Here is a 19687-nt window from a genome sequence, read left to right as displayed (position 1 = left end):
TATTCCCCTTTAGGTCATAATAAATATACTTTAGGATTATCACACTTAAAACATTTCATAAGAAATAAAAAAATAGTCCATGTAATTTCCTCCATCCATCAAGCCAAGTTCATTTTGTGTGAAATATTTCTCCCCTTGTAAAACTAGAAGGCACATTTTTCAAAAACGAATTGTATTTTAAACCAACTCTCTAGTCCTATAGCTAGCAAGCTCCGTGCTATTTTGGGACCCCAAAGAAAGCAGTTGTAAATCAAGTTCTATAGAACTTCCTTGGTTTGTATTTAAACTAACAATTTATGTGATTCCAACAAGAAATCAGTGTTATATTTTTCTTAATGTTCAACTTAAAACACTAGACATAATAAGCTGAATAGGAGAAAATCGTGATCACATGCTAAAATGTAAACATGAAAACAGTAAACATGAAAACAAATCTCTTAAAAATCATTTAATTATAAGAAAATTAGTCAGAAAATTGCACCATTCCAAACAAATCCTCTATACAAACACAAGGGTTCACTTGCAACCGCCTTTTTATATGTACCATTCAAATAATGTTCCATCTCTTAAACCGAGCCTTTATTGGCAAAAATTAGAATACACAGGCATTTTTTACTATTTACATTCCATAAACAGAATTGGCTTTTGTTCCTGAAGTTAGAATAATGTCTATCATTTTGCTTTAAAGAAACTTTAAAATTGTTCCCTTTTGAGTATTGCAATTAGCCACTCCCAAAACCCAATGCAAACAACAACAAAAACACCGCTATTTTATGCAAAGATTCTTGTCTTCCATTTCATTTTACCAGTCCAAATACAAATTCGGTGAAAAGCTTCTTAAGTCCTGCAGTTTCAAATTCCTTTTGTAACTCATCCAACGATGAATACTCTTTGACTTCAAATGCCAAAAACCTGCATTATACAAGAGAAACTCATGAATATGCCTAGATTTGTCAGAGTATAATTATCGATTCAGTTGCTTTTCCATCTGCAATAGTACTAAATTATACCTTTTGTGTTCTGTCTGTACTTTTGTTTCAAACAGTACACTAATCATTTTCTCTTTGCATTTCTTTCCACTTGAGTCCACATCTACTTTGGAGGTTTTCTGAAGAATCAGGTACTCCTAAATGATAAATCAGCGTGTTAAACACATATCTTACTCTGAATCTCAAAGTCTTGGTTTTAAAGGAGTCATAAACCAGCATGCTTAGAGAGTACTCTCTTTCTGAATCAAGCAGTAAGAGAGTTACACAGTGTTTTTACAAACTTGGTAGCATAATGCTCTGGTGAATGCAGGAATAATGAGCAACATGATCAAACTACTCAAGTTTAAATCTGAATTGGACAGCCTACTAGACCTCATTCCTACCTGGTGTCTTAAGCCCTCTGTGGCTCAGTAGCTACTCCATTAAATGGGTCTCGTAACAGCACCTATCTGATGAGGGGTGGCGATGATTAAATGAATTAATATCTGCAAAACACTTAGATGAGTGTCTGGCACATGTGGGACACTTAGCAGTCCCTGCCACTGTCATTGTTGTTAGTACCACTTCAGTGTCTGAATGGAGTTAACAGGCACGCAGCACTTACCACTCCAAATTGATGGCATCTATAAATATGTACCTGTTATTCTCAATCCTGATACACAATCTTAGAAAAATGTGACAGATATTTACATAAAATAACAATTTAGCAATGGCTAAAAAGAAGAACTCTTTAAAAAGTACAATTTTTTACATTAGCAGCGTTCCTGTCATATGAATAAATGTGTTAATTAATTGATGGATCCAATCTGGATCACAACATCTGCAAAACAGCTGCACTTAGCCTAATATACCATAGCTGCTCAAGGAAAAATCTGAGCCTTTGGGGGGAAATATGAGCAAGGAAATTAATTTTGTATTCATTTTATCAGTCAGTATTTTACCCAAAAGGATCAAATTTTACAGAAATACTATAAATCACTTTAAAATATGTGGTTCCTTAGACAGAATCCAATCTAGGATATGTATTAAATTTGAATTATTTGTTGTATCTATATGCTAGAATCCAGCACTAACCTGGTGAACCAAATGCCAAACTAGTTTTATGATAAAAGCCCATCGTGCAAAAGCTGGGTTGTTATTCTTCCCATCGCTATAAGATTATAGGTTGTACAAGCTAAATCTATCTTAAAGAAGTGCAATTATAATTATTCCTGACCCAACCTATCTGAAAGCATAAAACTCATTAAGTGATTTGCAGCTCTTTTAAGATTTAAAATATAATAACCAGTTTTCTTCATCTGGTTCCACATAAAACAGGTTAGATGAGTTTAGAAGGAGAACCTGAAAAATCTGAAAAAGATGATGATTTTGAAAGCAGCTGCTGAGATAAGTCAGGTGGAAAGCGAAAGTCAGGTAGGAGGTGACAGCTGACAGCCCTAATGATTCTCCTAACACTAAGTCCTGGTTAAGAGGGACCGGCTCCTCTTTCCAGGACTGTAGATACTAAATTAAAGTGTCAGAATGTATTTTTAACTGCTAAAAAGTTAAAATTTTTACAGGCTACCCACAAATATACATCTTGCTGTGCCTAACTAAGGAAAGAAAAATAAATTATGTACCAACTTGTAGGCACAGTCAAGTTGATGCTCAAAAGTAATTATAGAAACAAACACTCAGATACCGAGTGATTGTTTTTATAACCTACGCCTTTAAGTGGCATGATTTTAAAAATATAATCCTATTTCTCAAGCTTTGCAAGTTTGTAAATGTAATATGAAGTTAAAAACATTTCTTAAAGAAAATGAAGATCCATTAACATGGTGATAGTGAAAGCAGAAACATCCTAATGATTAATCTGTCCCGTTGTTATTATAAAACACACTTAGAGACACACCATTTTAGTAGAAAATAGCCAAATTCATATTCAACATTAAACTTTTTGGCACCTTGATGCTGTTTCTGTCTCCTTGCAGTAAAATCAGTATTATTTTACCCATGAACATCAGTCTTCCTGTCAGCTTTAAATCGGAAGCCCACCTCTCCACAGTTCTGACATATTTAGTCTTCGCTCTCATGTGATCTAAATGCAAAAGAGTTATCCACAATCCATCATCCTCAGTCATGTTGGTTGCCAAAGCACACTTTTCACTGCCATTTCGAGTTTCCGGTTGATCGAGGAGGTGTCTGAGATTCTGCTGGAGCCAGAGAACCAGCTCATGAACCATAGGTTCCGACAAAAGGTTCTGTGCTTGCTCAAGTAACTTCTCTTTCACAGCCACACACTGGGCCCTGGTCAGGTGTTCAGAATGAATAGAGAGGCCAGGTAGACAGGAAGGGTAATTGACCGGTAAATGGAACACTAGTTCTATGGGTATATCCACATCTGAATGTCCTGTGGCTTTGGTGAGAATTCTGAACACGGTCCCATCTGTCTCTGGAAGGCATCCAAAAATAACGATTAGCTGTACATAATTCAATTTGATGGAACACTAACAAGTTAAAATTTTTTTTCCAAATGTCAGTATATTTTTCATGTAAATCTGAGTTACTTTACGAAGAAACACAGTACCGAGAGAGCCAAGATTTATGGGTTATTTCCTTCAACCACACACTTAGATCTGTGGATACATGCACATCAGCACCCAGGGCTTCACTGGCATTTACACTTGCTGTCACTCCCATTTTTTATTAAGGTTACCTGAAAGGCTTCTTGACATAATATTTTTTTCTACCCAGACTTAATTGATAATTCTGAAAAACCCCTAGAAAACTCATAGGAACATTCGAAGAAACAGTAGCTTGTAAATATAAAATCAGTCATTAATTTTAAAAAGTCAGACACTAAATCCAAGGAAGGTCATTTGCAGAAAGTCCAAGTCAGAGCAAACACTGGGGCCTCAGGGGGTGGTAGGTTAGCAGGGAAACTGGTCACCGTGCATGATACAGTAACAGCCTCGACTAGGTTTTTTTCTTAACTTCAAATATATTAGTACTGGGCAGTCATCAATTCAACTGTTTCTGGCTCTAGGAGGAGGAGGGGGCAGCACGCACAGCATCTGAGATGAAACACTCTGCTCACTTTCAGATTTGCTCGACTTCACCCCTCTGAAGTGTTCCACACCACTTCACCCCACTTTTCAAAAAGTTGATAAAACGTCAGGCTGATTCATTCTGCAGGGGGCAGAGGCCCACGGATCAGAAGAGCAGAGTAGAACAGAACTGGGTGCAGATGAATCTCTTTGAAGCTAACTTGCCTCTCTCTACCCCTACTTTTTTCTCCACACGCCCTTGTTTCATTCTCCTTCACAAGAGAGGGAGTCAAATCGTACTCATTTTCATACCTGAATTGCTGCTCAACAGCCTCAGCCATGGAAACTTGAAGATAGCCTCATTTTCAAGAACCTAACAGAACATTAAAATGGCTTGTTAGCCATCTGATTCCATTTATATAAAAGCTGTTGTTACGGGCATTGATTCATACAGGACCAAACACATCTGTTACACAACTGCTTTTTCTTTAATAGACTCTTCAGTGTCAAGCTGCAAAGCACTACTATTTTGAGACACCACCCAAAAACACACTCAGTAACCATTATAAAGACCTCATTAAAGTAATGTCGTTCAAATTTGTTTTACATAAGTAAAATGTGTACTGAATAAAGAAAATTTTTCCAAACCTGTCAATTCCATCACCAGTTTCTCAAAACCCTTCTTATCCTTTTAAAAAGATATTCTATTATTACATGGGCTTCCTGTGTGCAGTTAGATCAGTACATTTCAGCATGAAAAATGGGTGCCACAAACAGACCTACAAACAACATGACTATTAGGCAAAATAAACTCCCCAGAAATCATCTTGCAGTCCACTCTCTCTCTAAGGAGAAAACACATTTAAAGATCTTTACTCATGTATCATTCAACAAACATTCACTGAGCACTAACTATAACCAATGCACAGTACTAGTCCCTGAGGGAAAACAATGGGCAAAATTGACTCAATCTAATGTTTTATAACAGGAAAGTGTGGTCATATCCAAAGTGACCTTCTTCAGCTTCTCTTCTATATGTTATATGTATATGGGGTATATGGTATATTTGTTGAAATTTTTAGGAAATAGTAAACTTTTTCCAAGTGTTTGTACCATTTTTATATTCTCACTAGCAGTGTATTAGAGTTCTGTTATATATCCTCACCAGATATGGCAGAGTCAGTCTTTTTAATTTTGAACATTCTAATAGGCAGTGGACTCTCACTGTGGTTGTAATTTGCATTTCCCCATTTATAAATGATGTTGAGCATCATCCCATGTTCATTTTCTTATTTGCTTATTTGCAATAAGCGCCATTTGTTCAAATCTTTTGCCTATATTTTTTTTTTATAATTTTTAAAAAACATTTATTTATTTATTTATACAAGCACTGGGTACAGTCAGAAGTGCAAGAGGGTGAGAGAATTCACCAGAGCCAGAGCGGGGAACGGAGCAGAGCAGGCAGAAGGACCGAAGTACACTGCTGAGAGGAGCAGCGGGCGGCAGAAGAGGTCTGCGCGCCATGTGGGACCCTCCTCCGGTGGCCGGGGAGCAGCCGGGGATCGAACCGGTGCTGCAGAGGTTGCGGACAGCTTCGCAACCCAGTGCTCAACCGCAGCGCCACCAGGGAGGCCCTCTTTTGCCTATATTTTAACAATTGGATTCTTTGTCTTGCTGTATTGATTTGAAGTGTTCTTTATAAATTCTAGATACAAGCTTTTTATTTGTTTGTTTTGTTTATTTTAAAGATTCATTTATTTATACATACAAGAACTGGGTTGTAGACCAGAGTGCTGAAGGTAGCAGCAGGCAAGGAAGGAAAGGTCTGCTGCACCATGTAGGTAAGCTCCCTGGTCTGGGAATCGAACTCATGCTGCAGTGGCTGGTAATAGCTTGATAACACTGTGACTTAACCTCTGCACCACCAGGGAGGCCATGGATACAAGTTGTTTTATCAGGTATATGATTTGCAGATATTTTTCTCCGGACTGTAGCTTATCTTCTTCCCACAGGAGAGAGAGAAAATACACACATACACATGTACACACATCTATTTATATATACACACACTTGTGTATATCTATGTGTATATAGGTATAAGCTATTTACAAACATACACATGATTATACAAACATTGTATTTTATAGTCACATCACCTCCATGGAGGTAATTCTCCACAAGAACAGCACTTCTGAATATCTCCTGAGATAAAGGCATGGGTAGCTCTGTTAACAGACGTTTACATGGCACTCCTAACAGTCAAAGGACAGATGTGTTTCCAAACCACTGGTTTCAAAAGTTTGCATTAACCCACCTACTTTTATGAAAAATCTACATTAGTACGTGTTTTCCGTAACCAAAAGAAATCTGAGGATTTTCACTTTCATGACAAAAGGCTAGAATAGCACTGGCATTGGCTTTGCAGCAGCTGCTCCAAAGGCAGCGCTCACCCGAGCAGAGAGCAGCACCCCTCCCCAGCAACTCCTTTCCACAGGCTGTATGTTCATCAGACTCCAGCTTTGACAATATACTAGTGTTATTTTAGATTTTACTGTGATTTGGCAGGTTATTTTGGAGGTCTGGGAATGCTGAAAAATTTTTTCATATACATTCTGGCAATTGTTTCTTCACTTTACACCTCAACTTTGGAAAGATTTCATAGGAACACTTTCAGATAGCAGAGGAAACCTGGAATTAAGATAACATACCCCTTTAGGACAAAGGTTGGGCAGGACTCTCAACAACCCCTTATAAAATTGGGTGGATGCTAAGCCTGGCATTCCTCAGATGTGAAGAAGACCCACTGTGTGCTCGGTATCCCCGTGGGCTCACCTCCACAACAGCCCCTTGTGATTTAGGGAACAAGGGGTACCAATGTGAACATGAAGCATAAGCTGCCTGCTGTGCAGTTAGCAGTAAATTCTCCTTATCCACTTGGGCTCACTGACCGGCTGACTCTGCCATCACTGCTGCTCAGACGCTGCTTGACCACCCAGTAATATATGCATGTTTTCTCACCATCTCGCTCTTTTCTTTTCACTCTCTCCCTGAGAGAGTACCTCCTTCCCTTTCACAACAACCCCTGCCATCTGCAGGACATGGTCCCAATCATTATCACTTCTCTTGTGCTTGCATTTTCTATCTCTCCAACATCTGCTTCTCTGCTACTTTCAAAAGATTTGTCTTCTTGCTTTAAAAAAGTTAACTACTCATTCTCTGAAGCCACATTTTCAATCTTCCTGAAATATGATTCTCACCACCTGTATCACTTTTATAGAGTAGATTCCCTATAACTACATGCACTCTGGCTTCTTCTGCCATTACCTGTCGCTTAAGCTCCTCAAACATTCCCAGGGATCTCTGCACAGCCTCTGAGCAAGAATACTGTAAGTCAGCAGGCCTGGGTGACTCAACTCCTGCACACTCCCTCCAAAGGCCTAACTTCAGGACTGGCCCTTGGCTGGTTCCTGAGAGATGAGATCTGAACCCTTGGGATATTCTGCCTGGTAATTTTTGTCCTATGCCCCAGACCTTGGGCCACAGAGTACCAGTTTGATCAAACAGCGTATACCAAGTTGAATCTTCTTACTCTGGGGGCTGAGGAGCTGAGGTCATTCATGCAGGCGCTGCGTGTCTTTGTGACTGACCCCTCAATAACAACTCTGGACACTAGGGTCCCAGTGGACTTCTCTTGTTGCTAACACCTCTCACGTGTTAACACACATGGAGTTGAGAGAATTAGGCATGTTTGCGACGACCCTGCAAACAGACACTAGAAAGCCTGCACCTGTTTCTCTTGGACTTTACTCCCCTCATCTTTTCTTTGCTGATTTCAAGTGTCCTTTTGTAATAAACTACGGCCACAAGAATACCAGTTTTTCTGATTCCTGTGCATTGTAAGCAAATCATCAAGCTGAGGGTGACCCAAACATGTTCATTCCTGTATCCTGCCCTAACCTTCCACAGTACCCAAGACTACTGAACCAATCTCGAAATTCTATCTTTCCTGACCTCCCAGGCAGCCCATTGTCCTGGGATTTTTTTTTTCCTATATCCCTCCCCTCCCCTCCCCTCCCCTCCCCTCCCCTCCCCTCCCTTCCCCTCCCCTCCCCTCCCCTCCCCTCCCCTCCCCTCTCCTCTCCTTTCCTTTCCCTCTCTCTCTCTCTCTCTCTCTCTCTCTCTCTCTCTCTCTTTCTTTCTTTCTTTCTTTATGACAGGCCATGAGAGAACTATTTTAATTCTTTTGTCAAGTATTATACAAACTTTTAGTCTTCTCACAAATATAACAAATGTTGGAAAATGCGTACATTTCAGAGACAACAAGGCATAATGAACAAATAAAATGGGTCAAGCAAACCAAAGATTACATTAAAAATTTAAGTTTAAATCTGTACAAAGTCACCTTCTCATCATAAGCTATAGTTTCCTCTTCAATGTTCATCAAAAAAGGAGCAAGAATTTCAATAAAGGCATTCAATTATCATCATTCTTTTATGACTTTGTCTTCTCCTAACCCCCTCGATGCACAGACATTCTTTAAAGCATAATTCTGTGAAAAACTTCTAGTTCATTATCCAGGTGTAAAATCTTAAAGTCACCTTGACTCTTTTCTTCTCCTCTCTGCTTCAAACTAATCTTCAACTGCCAAAGTTCCACCACAAATTCTCCAGAATTCCTCTCCTATCATTTCATACCACCACCCTCCTAATTACTTTCTGTGGTTTCTGCGGTGTTGATCTCTTTACTACCTGCCTCTCCCCACATCACACATCAGTTTTTGCAGAGCTAAAGAGAATGTTGGAGTCTTTCGTGGATTTTACAGGCTTTTGACACTGAATCAGGCAAACAGTCCAGGCAAGGAGACACAACTTGAGCCCCTCCTTGCCTCAGAGTGACGCCACCCTTTTTTTCCTGCCTTCAGCATACACAGGTGTCCACATTTACACATGAGCACACCTGTGCTCTTTGGGCTCAGACTGCCCAAAACTATGGGAAGCATGCCAGACTGCAGATGCCAGCCATAAAGGCTAGTGGTGGTGGGCATAAAAAAAGCCTGATTTTTAATTCATTCACTCTACACATTACCCTGGGCCACTACCAGGCTGATAAGCAAATGACAAGGTCCTCAACCAAGCAGCCTGAGTAGTCCACCACACCACCATCTCTCCTCCCTCCAGCTATCCAACCATGCCATGCCCTGAATACCATCTCTGGCTTCTGATCTCTGGGCCTTGCTCTTGCTATCCTAACTGCCAATGAGATCCTTCATTCTACTTTCTGCCTACAGGGATTTCTGTGCAACCTCCAAAACACTTCTCTAAGGCCTTACTAATTATTACCTTTTTTTAAAAGATTTATTTATTTATGCATATAAGAACTGGGGTAAAGGCCAGAGGTGCAGTAGGCAAGAGGATTCACCAGAGACAGAGTGGGGAGCAGAACAGGCAGACTGACTGAAATACACTGCTGCGGGGAGCAGCAGGCGAGACAGGAGAGGTCTGCTGTGCCATGTGGGTCAGCTCCCTGGCTAGGGATAGAACTCATGCTGCAGTAGCTGCCAATAGTTTCATAATGTTGAGACTTAATCCCTTGTGCCACCAGGGAGACCCCCTTTCTAATTATTTCTATGGTACTTCTTTTTTGTAGACTATTCATACCCAGAATTATTGTGGTGGAATTAACTATTTTCTTCAGCTCTGGAATATGTCTACTCTTTTTTAGACAACAATGAGAAAAACAACAGGTTACAAGAAACTTTTAAATTTTACAGCTATCAACTCTGACAATGATGCTACTAGTTTGTAATCAAGGGTGTCACAAGTACAAAAACCCTTGGTACCTGTGGTAGCCTAAATAATGGTCTAAAGATGTCTAAGGCCCAGGGCTGAGAACCTGTGGATGTGATTTTAGATGAGAAAAGGCCTTTGAGGATGCCATTCAGTTAAGAACCCTGAAATGGGGCAGTTAGCCTGAATTACCCAGTTCAGACCTCAGTGTAATCACAAGTGCCCCTCTGAGAGAGAGGCACAGGGGGAGTCTGTTATAGAAGAAGGCAAAGGAATACGTGAAGCAAGATGCCACACACCGACTTTGAAGATGGAGAAGAACCTTGAGCACAGGACTGCAAGGAATGCAGTTCTAGAAACTGGGGAAGGCAAGAGAATGGATTCTCCCGTGGGCACCCAAAGGGATCGTTCTCTGCTGACGATGCGATTTCGGCACCTAAAACAGATTTCAGGTTACCAACGACCTCCAGAACTATAAAAGAATAAAAACATGTTATTTTAAGCCACCACATTTGGCATTTTGTCACAGAGCCACAGGACACTACTACAGTGTCTGTGCCCCCAAAGCAAGCTCTCTTCCTCAAGCAAGAATTCATGTGATCCAAACCCCGAAACTCAGTGTTCACCAACTTCTGCCATATACACACCCACCTATTCCTCCCCGGGTAGAGGGTGGAACAGCGGCCATCAAAGGCGAGTGAGCTGGCCACTCAAACCCTAACCAATGTCCAGTGTTCTCTGTGATTTCTGGTCCTCAATAGCAAGATGAGGTTGGTTTGGAAACATCTCTGCCCTCTGACTTGGAGGGACACTCTCTAGAAAAGCAAGGGGAGAAAATCCTGACTTTTGCCTTACACAATTGTGCTATTATTAATTACACATTTAGAAGAAAACCTGTTTTAACTCCTTTAAGAATTGGAAAGTATTAAGAGCCTGGCTAGTTTAGGTCTTGGGGGTGGTGCCCTGCTCCCACCCACACACATGCACACTGAAGTTGCAAACTACAACCACACAAAGTGATACCACTTGTGCAAGAAAGAAAAGCCTGATAACAAAGCCCATTCTGCTGATACTTCATGTGGTAATAAAACTGCACATTCTTTTAAAAACTCTTTTTCTCCTAGAACCGTAGAAGTATGTATATTACCCTACCGTTTCTCATCTGCCTTCGTTTATACATGCGATTAAATTGGCTCCCTTTCACCTCAGAATTTTTCATACCAAGCACATGCACTTTCTTTCCAATGAAAAAAGAAGAACAAAAAAACTGCCACTATCTGCTTTAAGATGCACAGTGTAGAATCAGAACAGTTAATGGAAAAATAAGTGGTCTAAGGGTAATGGGAATCTGCCCCGCCTTGCCCTCCCCCAAACTCTGCTTATTAAGTTTAACTCACAAATTTCTCATTCTTAATAATGTCTATGTCCTAGAAAGCTTAAGCCTGCCCTAGAAAAATAAGATTTTCCAAAATTCCAGGACTATCTTCAAACATTCTAAAGACATTACTAAGATGCAGCTCTGGTCTCATACACATATTCCTGATAATGGCAGTAAGGAGCTCCTACATGCTCATCTACAGGGAGGGCAACCTATTGTTTTGTTTTCAGTAAGGCCCTAGTTGGTTTGTCCAGTTTAGTAAGTTACTCTGCTTTATCAATGAAACTGGTAAGTTTCACAACCAAAACACAAACTGTAATAGGTTTCAAACTTGATTCTTCCTTACAAACACATGAAACTATATTCCATCCATACTCCAAATAACAAACTAGAGAAATCAAACTAGAGAAATGAGCCCCTAATTCCACAGTTATTTTTAAAGTTTCACCTTATAGTTGCACACTATACAAATTCAATTACTGTCCCAAAATAGAAGATACTAAAATACAAACAAAATTTGAGAATGAGGTCTTGAAGATTCATTTAGAGTTCATTAAGAGATCAATTATAGGGCCTCCCTGGTGGCACAGGGGTTAAAGTCTCAGTGCTATCAAGCTGTGGGCAGCCACTGCAGCAAGAGTTCTGATCCCGGCCAGGGAAGTGATCCACATGGCACAGCAGAGCTCTCCTGTCTCGCCCGCTGCTCCCCTCAGCAGTGTATTTCAGTAGACCCACCTTTTCTGGTCCCCACTCTGCCTCACCCCCTGCACTTCTGGCCTATACTCTGGTACTTGTATGTATAAATAAAAATAAATCTAAAAAAATAAATCTAAAAAAATAAAAATGAAAAAATGAAATCATTTAATGCAACTGACTTTCCATATATATTTTTTCTTTCGTCATTTTTATATAGGCTCAGAGTAAGAGTCCTCACAGAACGTACCAAGAATCTCTGCAAACCTCCTCAGAGTTCAGTGCATAGATTTTCTTCTTGCTCCCAGGCAACTCACCACATGTATGCAGACACTAGAGCTTGCCTCTCTGTTACGGCTAGATTTTTATGATTAAAATGTGGTTAGAAGAGGAAAAAAAAAAAACAAAACTAAAATTAAGGGAAGCTAAAAGTGGCAATCCCAGCCTTTAGAAGTGAAGTTCAAGGCTGAATTGGTTTTACAGAGGTGGGCTCGGCACTGACAATCACTAGCAGACATAGCTGAGCAGATTCAGAGGGGTCAGTGGTGACAGTCATGATTCATTTTGCAAGAGGGCCCAATCCCATCTGAACATTAGTGTCAGCAGAATACAAAATTCCCCTCTCAAGCCACTCAGCAAATGTAGTATATGATATTGGGTCTTACCCACCTACCATCTTACTACTTTTTGATCTGTGAGATAATTTCCAGAAATACAACTCCACATAAAAGGAGCATCAACTAAAGCCCTAAAATCTCTGTGACCCTCAATTTCCTCAACAGGAAACAAAGATTTAAAACAACACCAATCACATCTACCTCCCAGGTGCACACACACTCAGATATTATGAAGGTAAGTTGGCTCCTGGGCATGTCTGTTTTGCTGGGTGCTCATTTTGGCTTTCTTTCTGGACAAGCTTTAATCCTGGCTTCTAAGAGCTGCTCTCCTGATGAAGTAGCCCCATCTCTGTTAAGGAGAGAAACATGCAAGAGGGTTCCTACACTCGGGAGCCTGCCGGCTACTTGACCAGCCTGGGCATCCACTATCTTCTCTGCAAAATAAAGCTGAGAGCTGAGAATACCTGTCATCAAGCAAGATGCACTTAAAGTAGCAGGTACATGGTAGATGACGCTGTTCACCTTGGCACCTGGACTAACTATACTGCATGGATACCCCTTATTTGATCTACCAGGGTTGGGGGTTGGAGCTTATATAAGTTGTACCCATAAAAGACAACAGCACATGATGTCTCTTACTGCGAACTTGCTACCATTACAAGGAGAACAAAATGTACAGAAATTCTCAGCACAAACTAACCCAGCTAACTGGAATAATCCAGTTATTCATGGCCTTCATGCTGACATTTGGGTGAGCAGCCTGAGCCTCCCTGGGCCATCTCATCACCAAAGTGCAATCTCACCACAATGTTCTCCTGACTCCAGGGACAACGGGAAGAAGCTTCTTTGTTTGGGGAAGGCCAGGAAGGAGCTGATGTCCAGAATGTCAAGTTTACATTCGCCAACCTATGCTCACAGTGACCTTGAGAGTAGAAGCCAGCAGTCACTGTGTATTTATTGTGGCCTGTTAAAGTCCTCACCTTATCCTTATTTCTTAGTTGTGAACATCAAACACTCCCACTTCAATCACTAAATTGCTCTATTCTCCAATGAACCTTTCAGCAACAACATGTCCTAAGTTGTTACAATGAATTCTTTTATAATTCAATTACTTATTGATGCCAAAACACTGAATTAAATTAATTAGGAGGCATGGCTTGAACGTCATGCTCAATTTAACAGCAGATAAAGGGTCCACAGCGTTCTTGATATTAAGAAACTGTTCTCTTTCTGTGCTTACTTTTTGGGTTTTCTCTGATCTGTCAGCATCATCTTACCCTCAGCCAGGTACTCCTAACGCAAACCATTACACACCCTGTCCTCTTTAAGGTGTTAGGGGATAACAGTTTCGTTTTTTTTCCCAGACATTCTCAGCTGACCCATAATAAAGGAATCGGGGGAAATTGATGAACTCTTCAAATAGCTTGCCTCAGGCAGAAGTAATAATTAGCAATAAAGAAAGGGAGGGAGACAGCCAGCAAGATGAATCATTAGGGATGCTATCCAATCAAAAAAGGGGTGACAAGAAAACACTAAAAGTGAATCAATCCTTTCATACGGATTTTAAACAATGGCTTCAAAAAAGGTACCAGACAGTCTAGGCACTAAAAAGGCAACAGCTCCATTCCATTAACTGGTTCTCAGTCCCTGGAACAAAGGTGTTTGATGAACATGGGGAGATTCCAGAAAGTGCCAGCCCTGATCAGGGTGTAACACACCACAAGGACACCCGGAAACCATCTTACTTCTAGATGGCTTGCTCACAACACCCAGCACATTTTCCACTACCTCCTTAAAGGTCAGCCAATTTATGGTCAGAAAGATTATTTTAATAGTAGCTGAAACATAACAGAAGGCTAAATCGCATGCCAAAAAATTTGCATAAGGTATTTGAAAGCTAACTAAAAACTGAAAATTATCTGCATCGCTGCATTTTTTCATAAAATGTAACTTTTTTTTTTACCTAATAGAAGCCACCAGTCAGGGACAGAATAAGTCTTAGCTATGATCAAAAGCAGCCAAGAGATATTTCCCCGAAGACACACGGATGGCCAACAGGCATTTCATTAGCGAAATGCATGTCAAAGCCTCAGTGTTACACCTCACACAGATTAGAATGGCGATTATCAAAAAGTTAGGGTTAGAGTTAGGGTTATCAAAAAGTCCAGGGCTAGCAAAGTAGAGAAAAATAGAAACCCAATTGCACAGTCAGTGGGAATGTAAATTGGTGCAGTCACTATGGAAACCAGTATAGAGTTTCTTAAAAACTTAAAAATAGAACTACCATATGATCCGGTAATCCCACTTCTGGGTATTTACCTGAAGAATATGGAAACACTAATTTGAAAAGATATATGCACCCCTATGCTCACTGCAGCACTGTTCACAAGAGCCAAGACAGGGAAACCACCCAGGGAATGGATGGTTACCATGTGATATATAAACAAGCAGAACACAACTGGGGCAGAAAAAAAAGATGGAATCTTTTTTGAGATGCCATGAATGGACCCTAAGAGGATTATGCTAAGTGGAAATAAACCAGGCAAAAATATACCATGTGATTTCACTCATTTGTGGAATATAAGGGGGGGGGGAAGCAATGGAAGAACCAAAGTAAAAACAAACCCTCGGACTCTGACCACAGAAGGGCGGGGTAGCAAAGCAAAGGAAGGGGAGGGAGTTTGAAGAGGGGGAGATGGCTTGTGGTGCAGGGAGCTTGGACACACACGTGGTGCTGGGCGTGGGGTGATATATACAGTTGCTGTGGTGCCAAAGTGTACAAAGCTATAGTGTTGTAAACTAGTGTTACCTCAATAAAAAGAAGGGGCAGGGAGGAAATAGTCAAAATAACATTTCTGACTATACCCCTAGAGGCCATGGCTGCGAAACTACTGGTGTTTGCATGGACTCAAATGTGGGCTAAATGATTAATACACCCCCAAGTGCCTGTACCTGGTCATCACCTTGCAGTGAAATAGAAAAGCATCACAAGGTGCAGACTGCACTGGGGGATATTCTGAAATTCATTCAGCAAACATTTACTGGCTACCTACCAGGTGGCCGTTCTAGGTGCTGGAGTTTTGTGATTACAAAACAGGGTCTCTGCTCTTCAACTTGAGACACCCAAAGCCCCGCGGTGAGCGCTATGAAGGATGTAAGGAATAGTGCTAGCTTGTGGGGCAGCAGTATTAAAACTAGGGTGTCGGGGTAGACCTCTCTTTAGGGTTGTTGCAGAAATAAATTCTAGCCTTTTACCCAGGCAGGGGAAGAACAAGCGGTACTTTAGGAATGGTGAGGTCAGGAAAGCTTTATTACTCATGCATGAGGTCTCAGACCTGGGTAGTCCCATAAGGTCTGTATAAAAGGGTTTCTTTTATACACAACCACTTTACATTGATAAAGCTGGTTAGTTAACATACAAATTCTTGACACAGGAAAAGGGGACGGATACAGATCTTCCAGGATGGCCTGGAAGCTCAATCAGCCTCGCAGGCTGCCAGACCTTATTTAGATACACTTATTAAGGATGCAAACTTATTATTTACTTTACATTTCCAGGTCTATGACTCTTTAACAGGGAAAGATTTCTTTTTCTTAGCAGTTCTCTTTCAGGGTGAGATCTGAAGGGGAAGCAGCGGTTAGCGGTGCTCAGGGAGATGGTGGAGGGAGCTTCCCAGGAGGACGGCACCGCTGCCGTACAAAGGGAGCTGGTCGGCCCGTGGGGGGCCGAGGGGAGCAGGATGGGCCGCGGGGTGCAGCAGGGCGGGACCCGCCGGCAAGCCCCAAGGGCTGGGGCATTCCATACCCCACCCCCTGCAGATCAGGGAGCAGGGGCAACACCACTCGGTGTTCGGGGGTCGCTTCACCCCGCCCGCGCCAGCACCACTCCTCCTGCGCGTCTCCCCAACATTGCACCAGCCCGAACCCCGAGTATGGGCCCCGGGGCAGAGGCCAGGGTGGTGGTGGGGGGGGGACTCCTTGGCCCCTCCAGCACCGAGGTAGTCACCTGAGCGGCTCAGCACCTCCCACTCATTCGGCCCGCAGAAAATCGCGGCCAGGGCCGAGAGCTCCTCCCGCGCCGGCTCCGCCATGGCCACGCGGCCCCCGGCCCCACCTGCTCGGCACCTCCCCTTCCGCTGCCGGCGCCTGCCCGGGCGCTGGGCAGTGCGCCCCGGCGGCCACCAGGGGGCGCCCCGCAGCTCCGCAGACGCGCTGGCCGGGAGCGAGAGGTTCTAGAAGCCCCGCCTGAAGTTCCTAATTGCTAGTTGCAGGCGCGAGTCTCAATTTTCTCAGGATGCTGGGGCTCAGTGACCCAGGACGAGGCCTCTCTCTGCCAGAGGCGACCTGCGGCTCACGCGCTCTGTCCTGAAGAGGGGGCCCCTCCAGCAAAACTCGGCCCCTCTGGCGGTGAACACCCGTCCTTCGTGTTCACAGGGGGCTGTGCTGCTGGGATGGGGGACAGACAGGGCAAGAGCAAGTTGACTGTTAGAAAGGAAAAAGCACAAACACAAGCCTGGAAGTGACCAGAAGAAGTTAGCCATGTAGAGCTAAGAATTGAGCTAGATGTTGGGGATATGCAGTTAACACAACAGGTATGCAGTTAATACAACAGGTAAGCAGTTAACACAACAGGTATGCAGTTAACACAACAAGTATGCAGTTAACACAACAGGTAGGATTCTCCGCCCTCCCAGGGCTGTTAGCCAGCCTGTCTGGGTCAAGGCCCTGGAATATGGACCTAGATCAAATTTCCAGGACCCCTTTCCTTCAACGTGTGCAAGAAGGAGGCTTGGACCTGCCAGTTTGGCCTTCTGAGACTGTTCCTTGAATGGCACAAGACCTTGGGGGGAGCTGTGCACCAAGGTGCTGAAGCAACTCATAATGTTTCCCATCTGTGTCCTGTCTTCACAGGACAGCCCTGCTGAAACCGACCAGGGGAATTCCTTGGCCTTTGTGAGTACAATCAAGAGGTCTAAGCTTAGCAAACGCTGGCGTTTCCGTTTTCTTCTGTGATAGTCTATGCACACAAAATAATGCGATGCCTGAAGCTTAATAATGAAATGATACTCTTTCAGCTCAGAATTTATAGTACCAGTTTGAACAGTACCACTAGCAGAATTATCAATCATGTCTTTCCTCTTTGACTTAGTGAACAAGATACATGGATTCTCTGAAATAGTTGGGTCTGTCAGCTTGTTTAGCATGTCATTTTGATTCTCAAGTAGCAACTTAAAATTTTGCAACCCCCACAAGTCAGCTCTTTGCAGTCCCACTTTTGTTTGTATCACAAATAACACTGTGGATAAATCAGGGAATTTAGATGACTGCAGAGGACTCCTGTCATTGACCTACACAAGTCAACACACAGAAGCCTGATTTTAAAAGACCTACCCTTGTTACCATATCAGCTTCATTCCCACAGTTGCTTTAAAAAGGAGAAGATACTGACTTCTGAGAACAGGAAGGAAGTTAGCAAGATGAACTGCAGGAGAAATACTTTTCAGAGGATGCCATGGGATTTCTGTGACCCCAAGTAATTAAGAGCACTGCTATGCACATAATTGGAAAGACAAAGCTTTATTTAAACTCATAATTATCTCTGATGTGGCCAATTTGTATAACAAAAAAATTCATTTGAGTTATTTCCAAAATAGTTGCAGTTCAATAGGTTCATAATTAGCTGGTAAGGAGTTTGGTGAACAAAAGAATACATTTTTAATTTAAAATATCACTATGTTGTTTGATTTTAATTTGAAATCTAATGTTAGTATTAAAGACAGTGACAAAATATTAATTTACTTATTTAACAATCTAAAAAATCAAATAGTTCATATCTTGTTTTTTTATTTTTTGCCCTTTTCATCTTATTTTTATTTATTTTTGTATACAAGAACTGGGGTATAGGCCAGAGTATGGTAGTTGAGAGGATTCACCAGAGACAGAGTCTTGTAGTTCCCTGTCCAGGGATTGAACTCATGCTGCAGTGGCTGCGGATTGCTTCATAGGTTGCGTTCTAACCCTTGCGCAACCAGGGAGGCCCCTTTTTCATCTTATTTTTAACTTCCTAAGGCCTGAGTTCTGCTGCCTGTCACTACCAAAAGCCAATAAACAGAGACAAGAATTGAATTTATAAGTACTTTTATTTTTCAGATTGCTGGCCATTGATCTGAGAGAACAGTGGGCATAACAGCCTGAAAAGAACATGCTGGCATCTCATCTCTAGCTGGCCTTTTTATAATGAATTACACAAAGAACAGTTAGTCATAAGAAAATAGCCCATCATAACAGCCCATCACAGTTGAATCAGTTTATCAGAACAACCCATCATAGTAGTAATGTTCTTAGTAATGTTCTTGAACATCAAGTTCAGCCCCTAGAGTTTGTTATCAGCTTCCCTATTATCTTGACCTTGGAACATCCTGGCTTCTTTGGTTAATTTCTGATGGTTTCAATGTCCAGCGTTCATTGTGCATCATCAGGGTAGAATCTCAGTTCAAAGCAAGAGTTTTATTTAAAAAAAACACAACAAATCATTTGTCATATAGTGTGTGCATGCAGCCTATGCTAGAGGTGTGTGTGCAGATTCCTATGCTAGGTATGGTGCTCTTACCTTCCTCCTAGCCCCCTATGAGTAAAATAAGTGAAATAATGTGAACAATAAGACTACAGCTGTCAGAAATATTAGGAAGCAGTCACTGAAGTCTGCTGTCAGTAAGGTGTCTGTGAAATTGATGTAAAGAGTACAACAATCTATTTAAAATTTTCTTGTCAATAGGTCTCTTCTTTGCTCTTCCTTTTCTCTGTTGATTTCTTAGACTGCATACTCCATTTTCATACTCCATTTAGCATGTTTAAATAAAAAAAGAAGTCGATGTGAATGTCTTTTAAATTGACACTATCCTAAGGCCCTGAAGTCCAATGAATAAGTTTCTGCTCTCTGACATTTGGAAGTAATCATCACAGAGACAGCATAATGTCAGCTTGATATTTCTCACACTATGAAAATATCAGCTACATGTCAAATATCTAAAGCCTACTTTAATGTAATAAATTTTTCTATATTCCCAGGCTACTGAAAATTCTAAATATTTAAATGTGGAATGAATCTAGACATGTGGATGAATGCCTCATTGGAGCATGGCGTCTTTTGCTTTCTCCCCTTCCCTGCCCGCAACAGCCTGTAATTTACTAGATT

The 19687-nt window shown here is 41.6% G+C and overlaps 1 protein-coding gene across 2 annotated transcripts; it reads right to left on the bottom strand.

Annotated features, from left to right (window-relative positions):
• Positions 1-797: 797 nt before the first annotated feature.
• On the bottom strand, positions 798-16705 carry RWDD3 (RWD domain containing 3; the record flags this gene model as incomplete). 2 transcript variants are annotated; one of them, XM_084243779.1, is made up of 4 exons in its annotated part: positions 798-912; positions 1011-1126; positions 2936-3423; positions 16499-16705. In XM_084243779.1, the coding sequence occupies 4 exons, from the start codon at positions 16581-16583 to the stop codon at positions 798-800; spliced, it is 804 nt and encodes a 267-aa protein (XP_084099905.1). The 2 variants fall into 2 exon arrangements, with proteins under 2 accessions (XP_084099905.1, XP_084099904.1); XM_084243778.1 differs by lacking the exon at positions 798-912 and having other exon boundaries at positions 1050-1126; positions 2983-3423; positions 16499-16583.
• Positions 16706-19687: the final 2982 nt, after the last annotated feature.

The sequence above is a fragment of the Talpa europaea genome, assembly GCF_964194135.1.
Source record: "Talpa europaea genome assembly, chromosome: 9".
NCBI lineage: Eukaryota > Metazoa > Chordata > Mammalia > Eulipotyphla > Talpidae > Talpa > Talpa europaea.
Note: the sequence above shows the minus strand (reverse complement) of the source record. Positions and strands in the feature narration are given on the sequence as shown.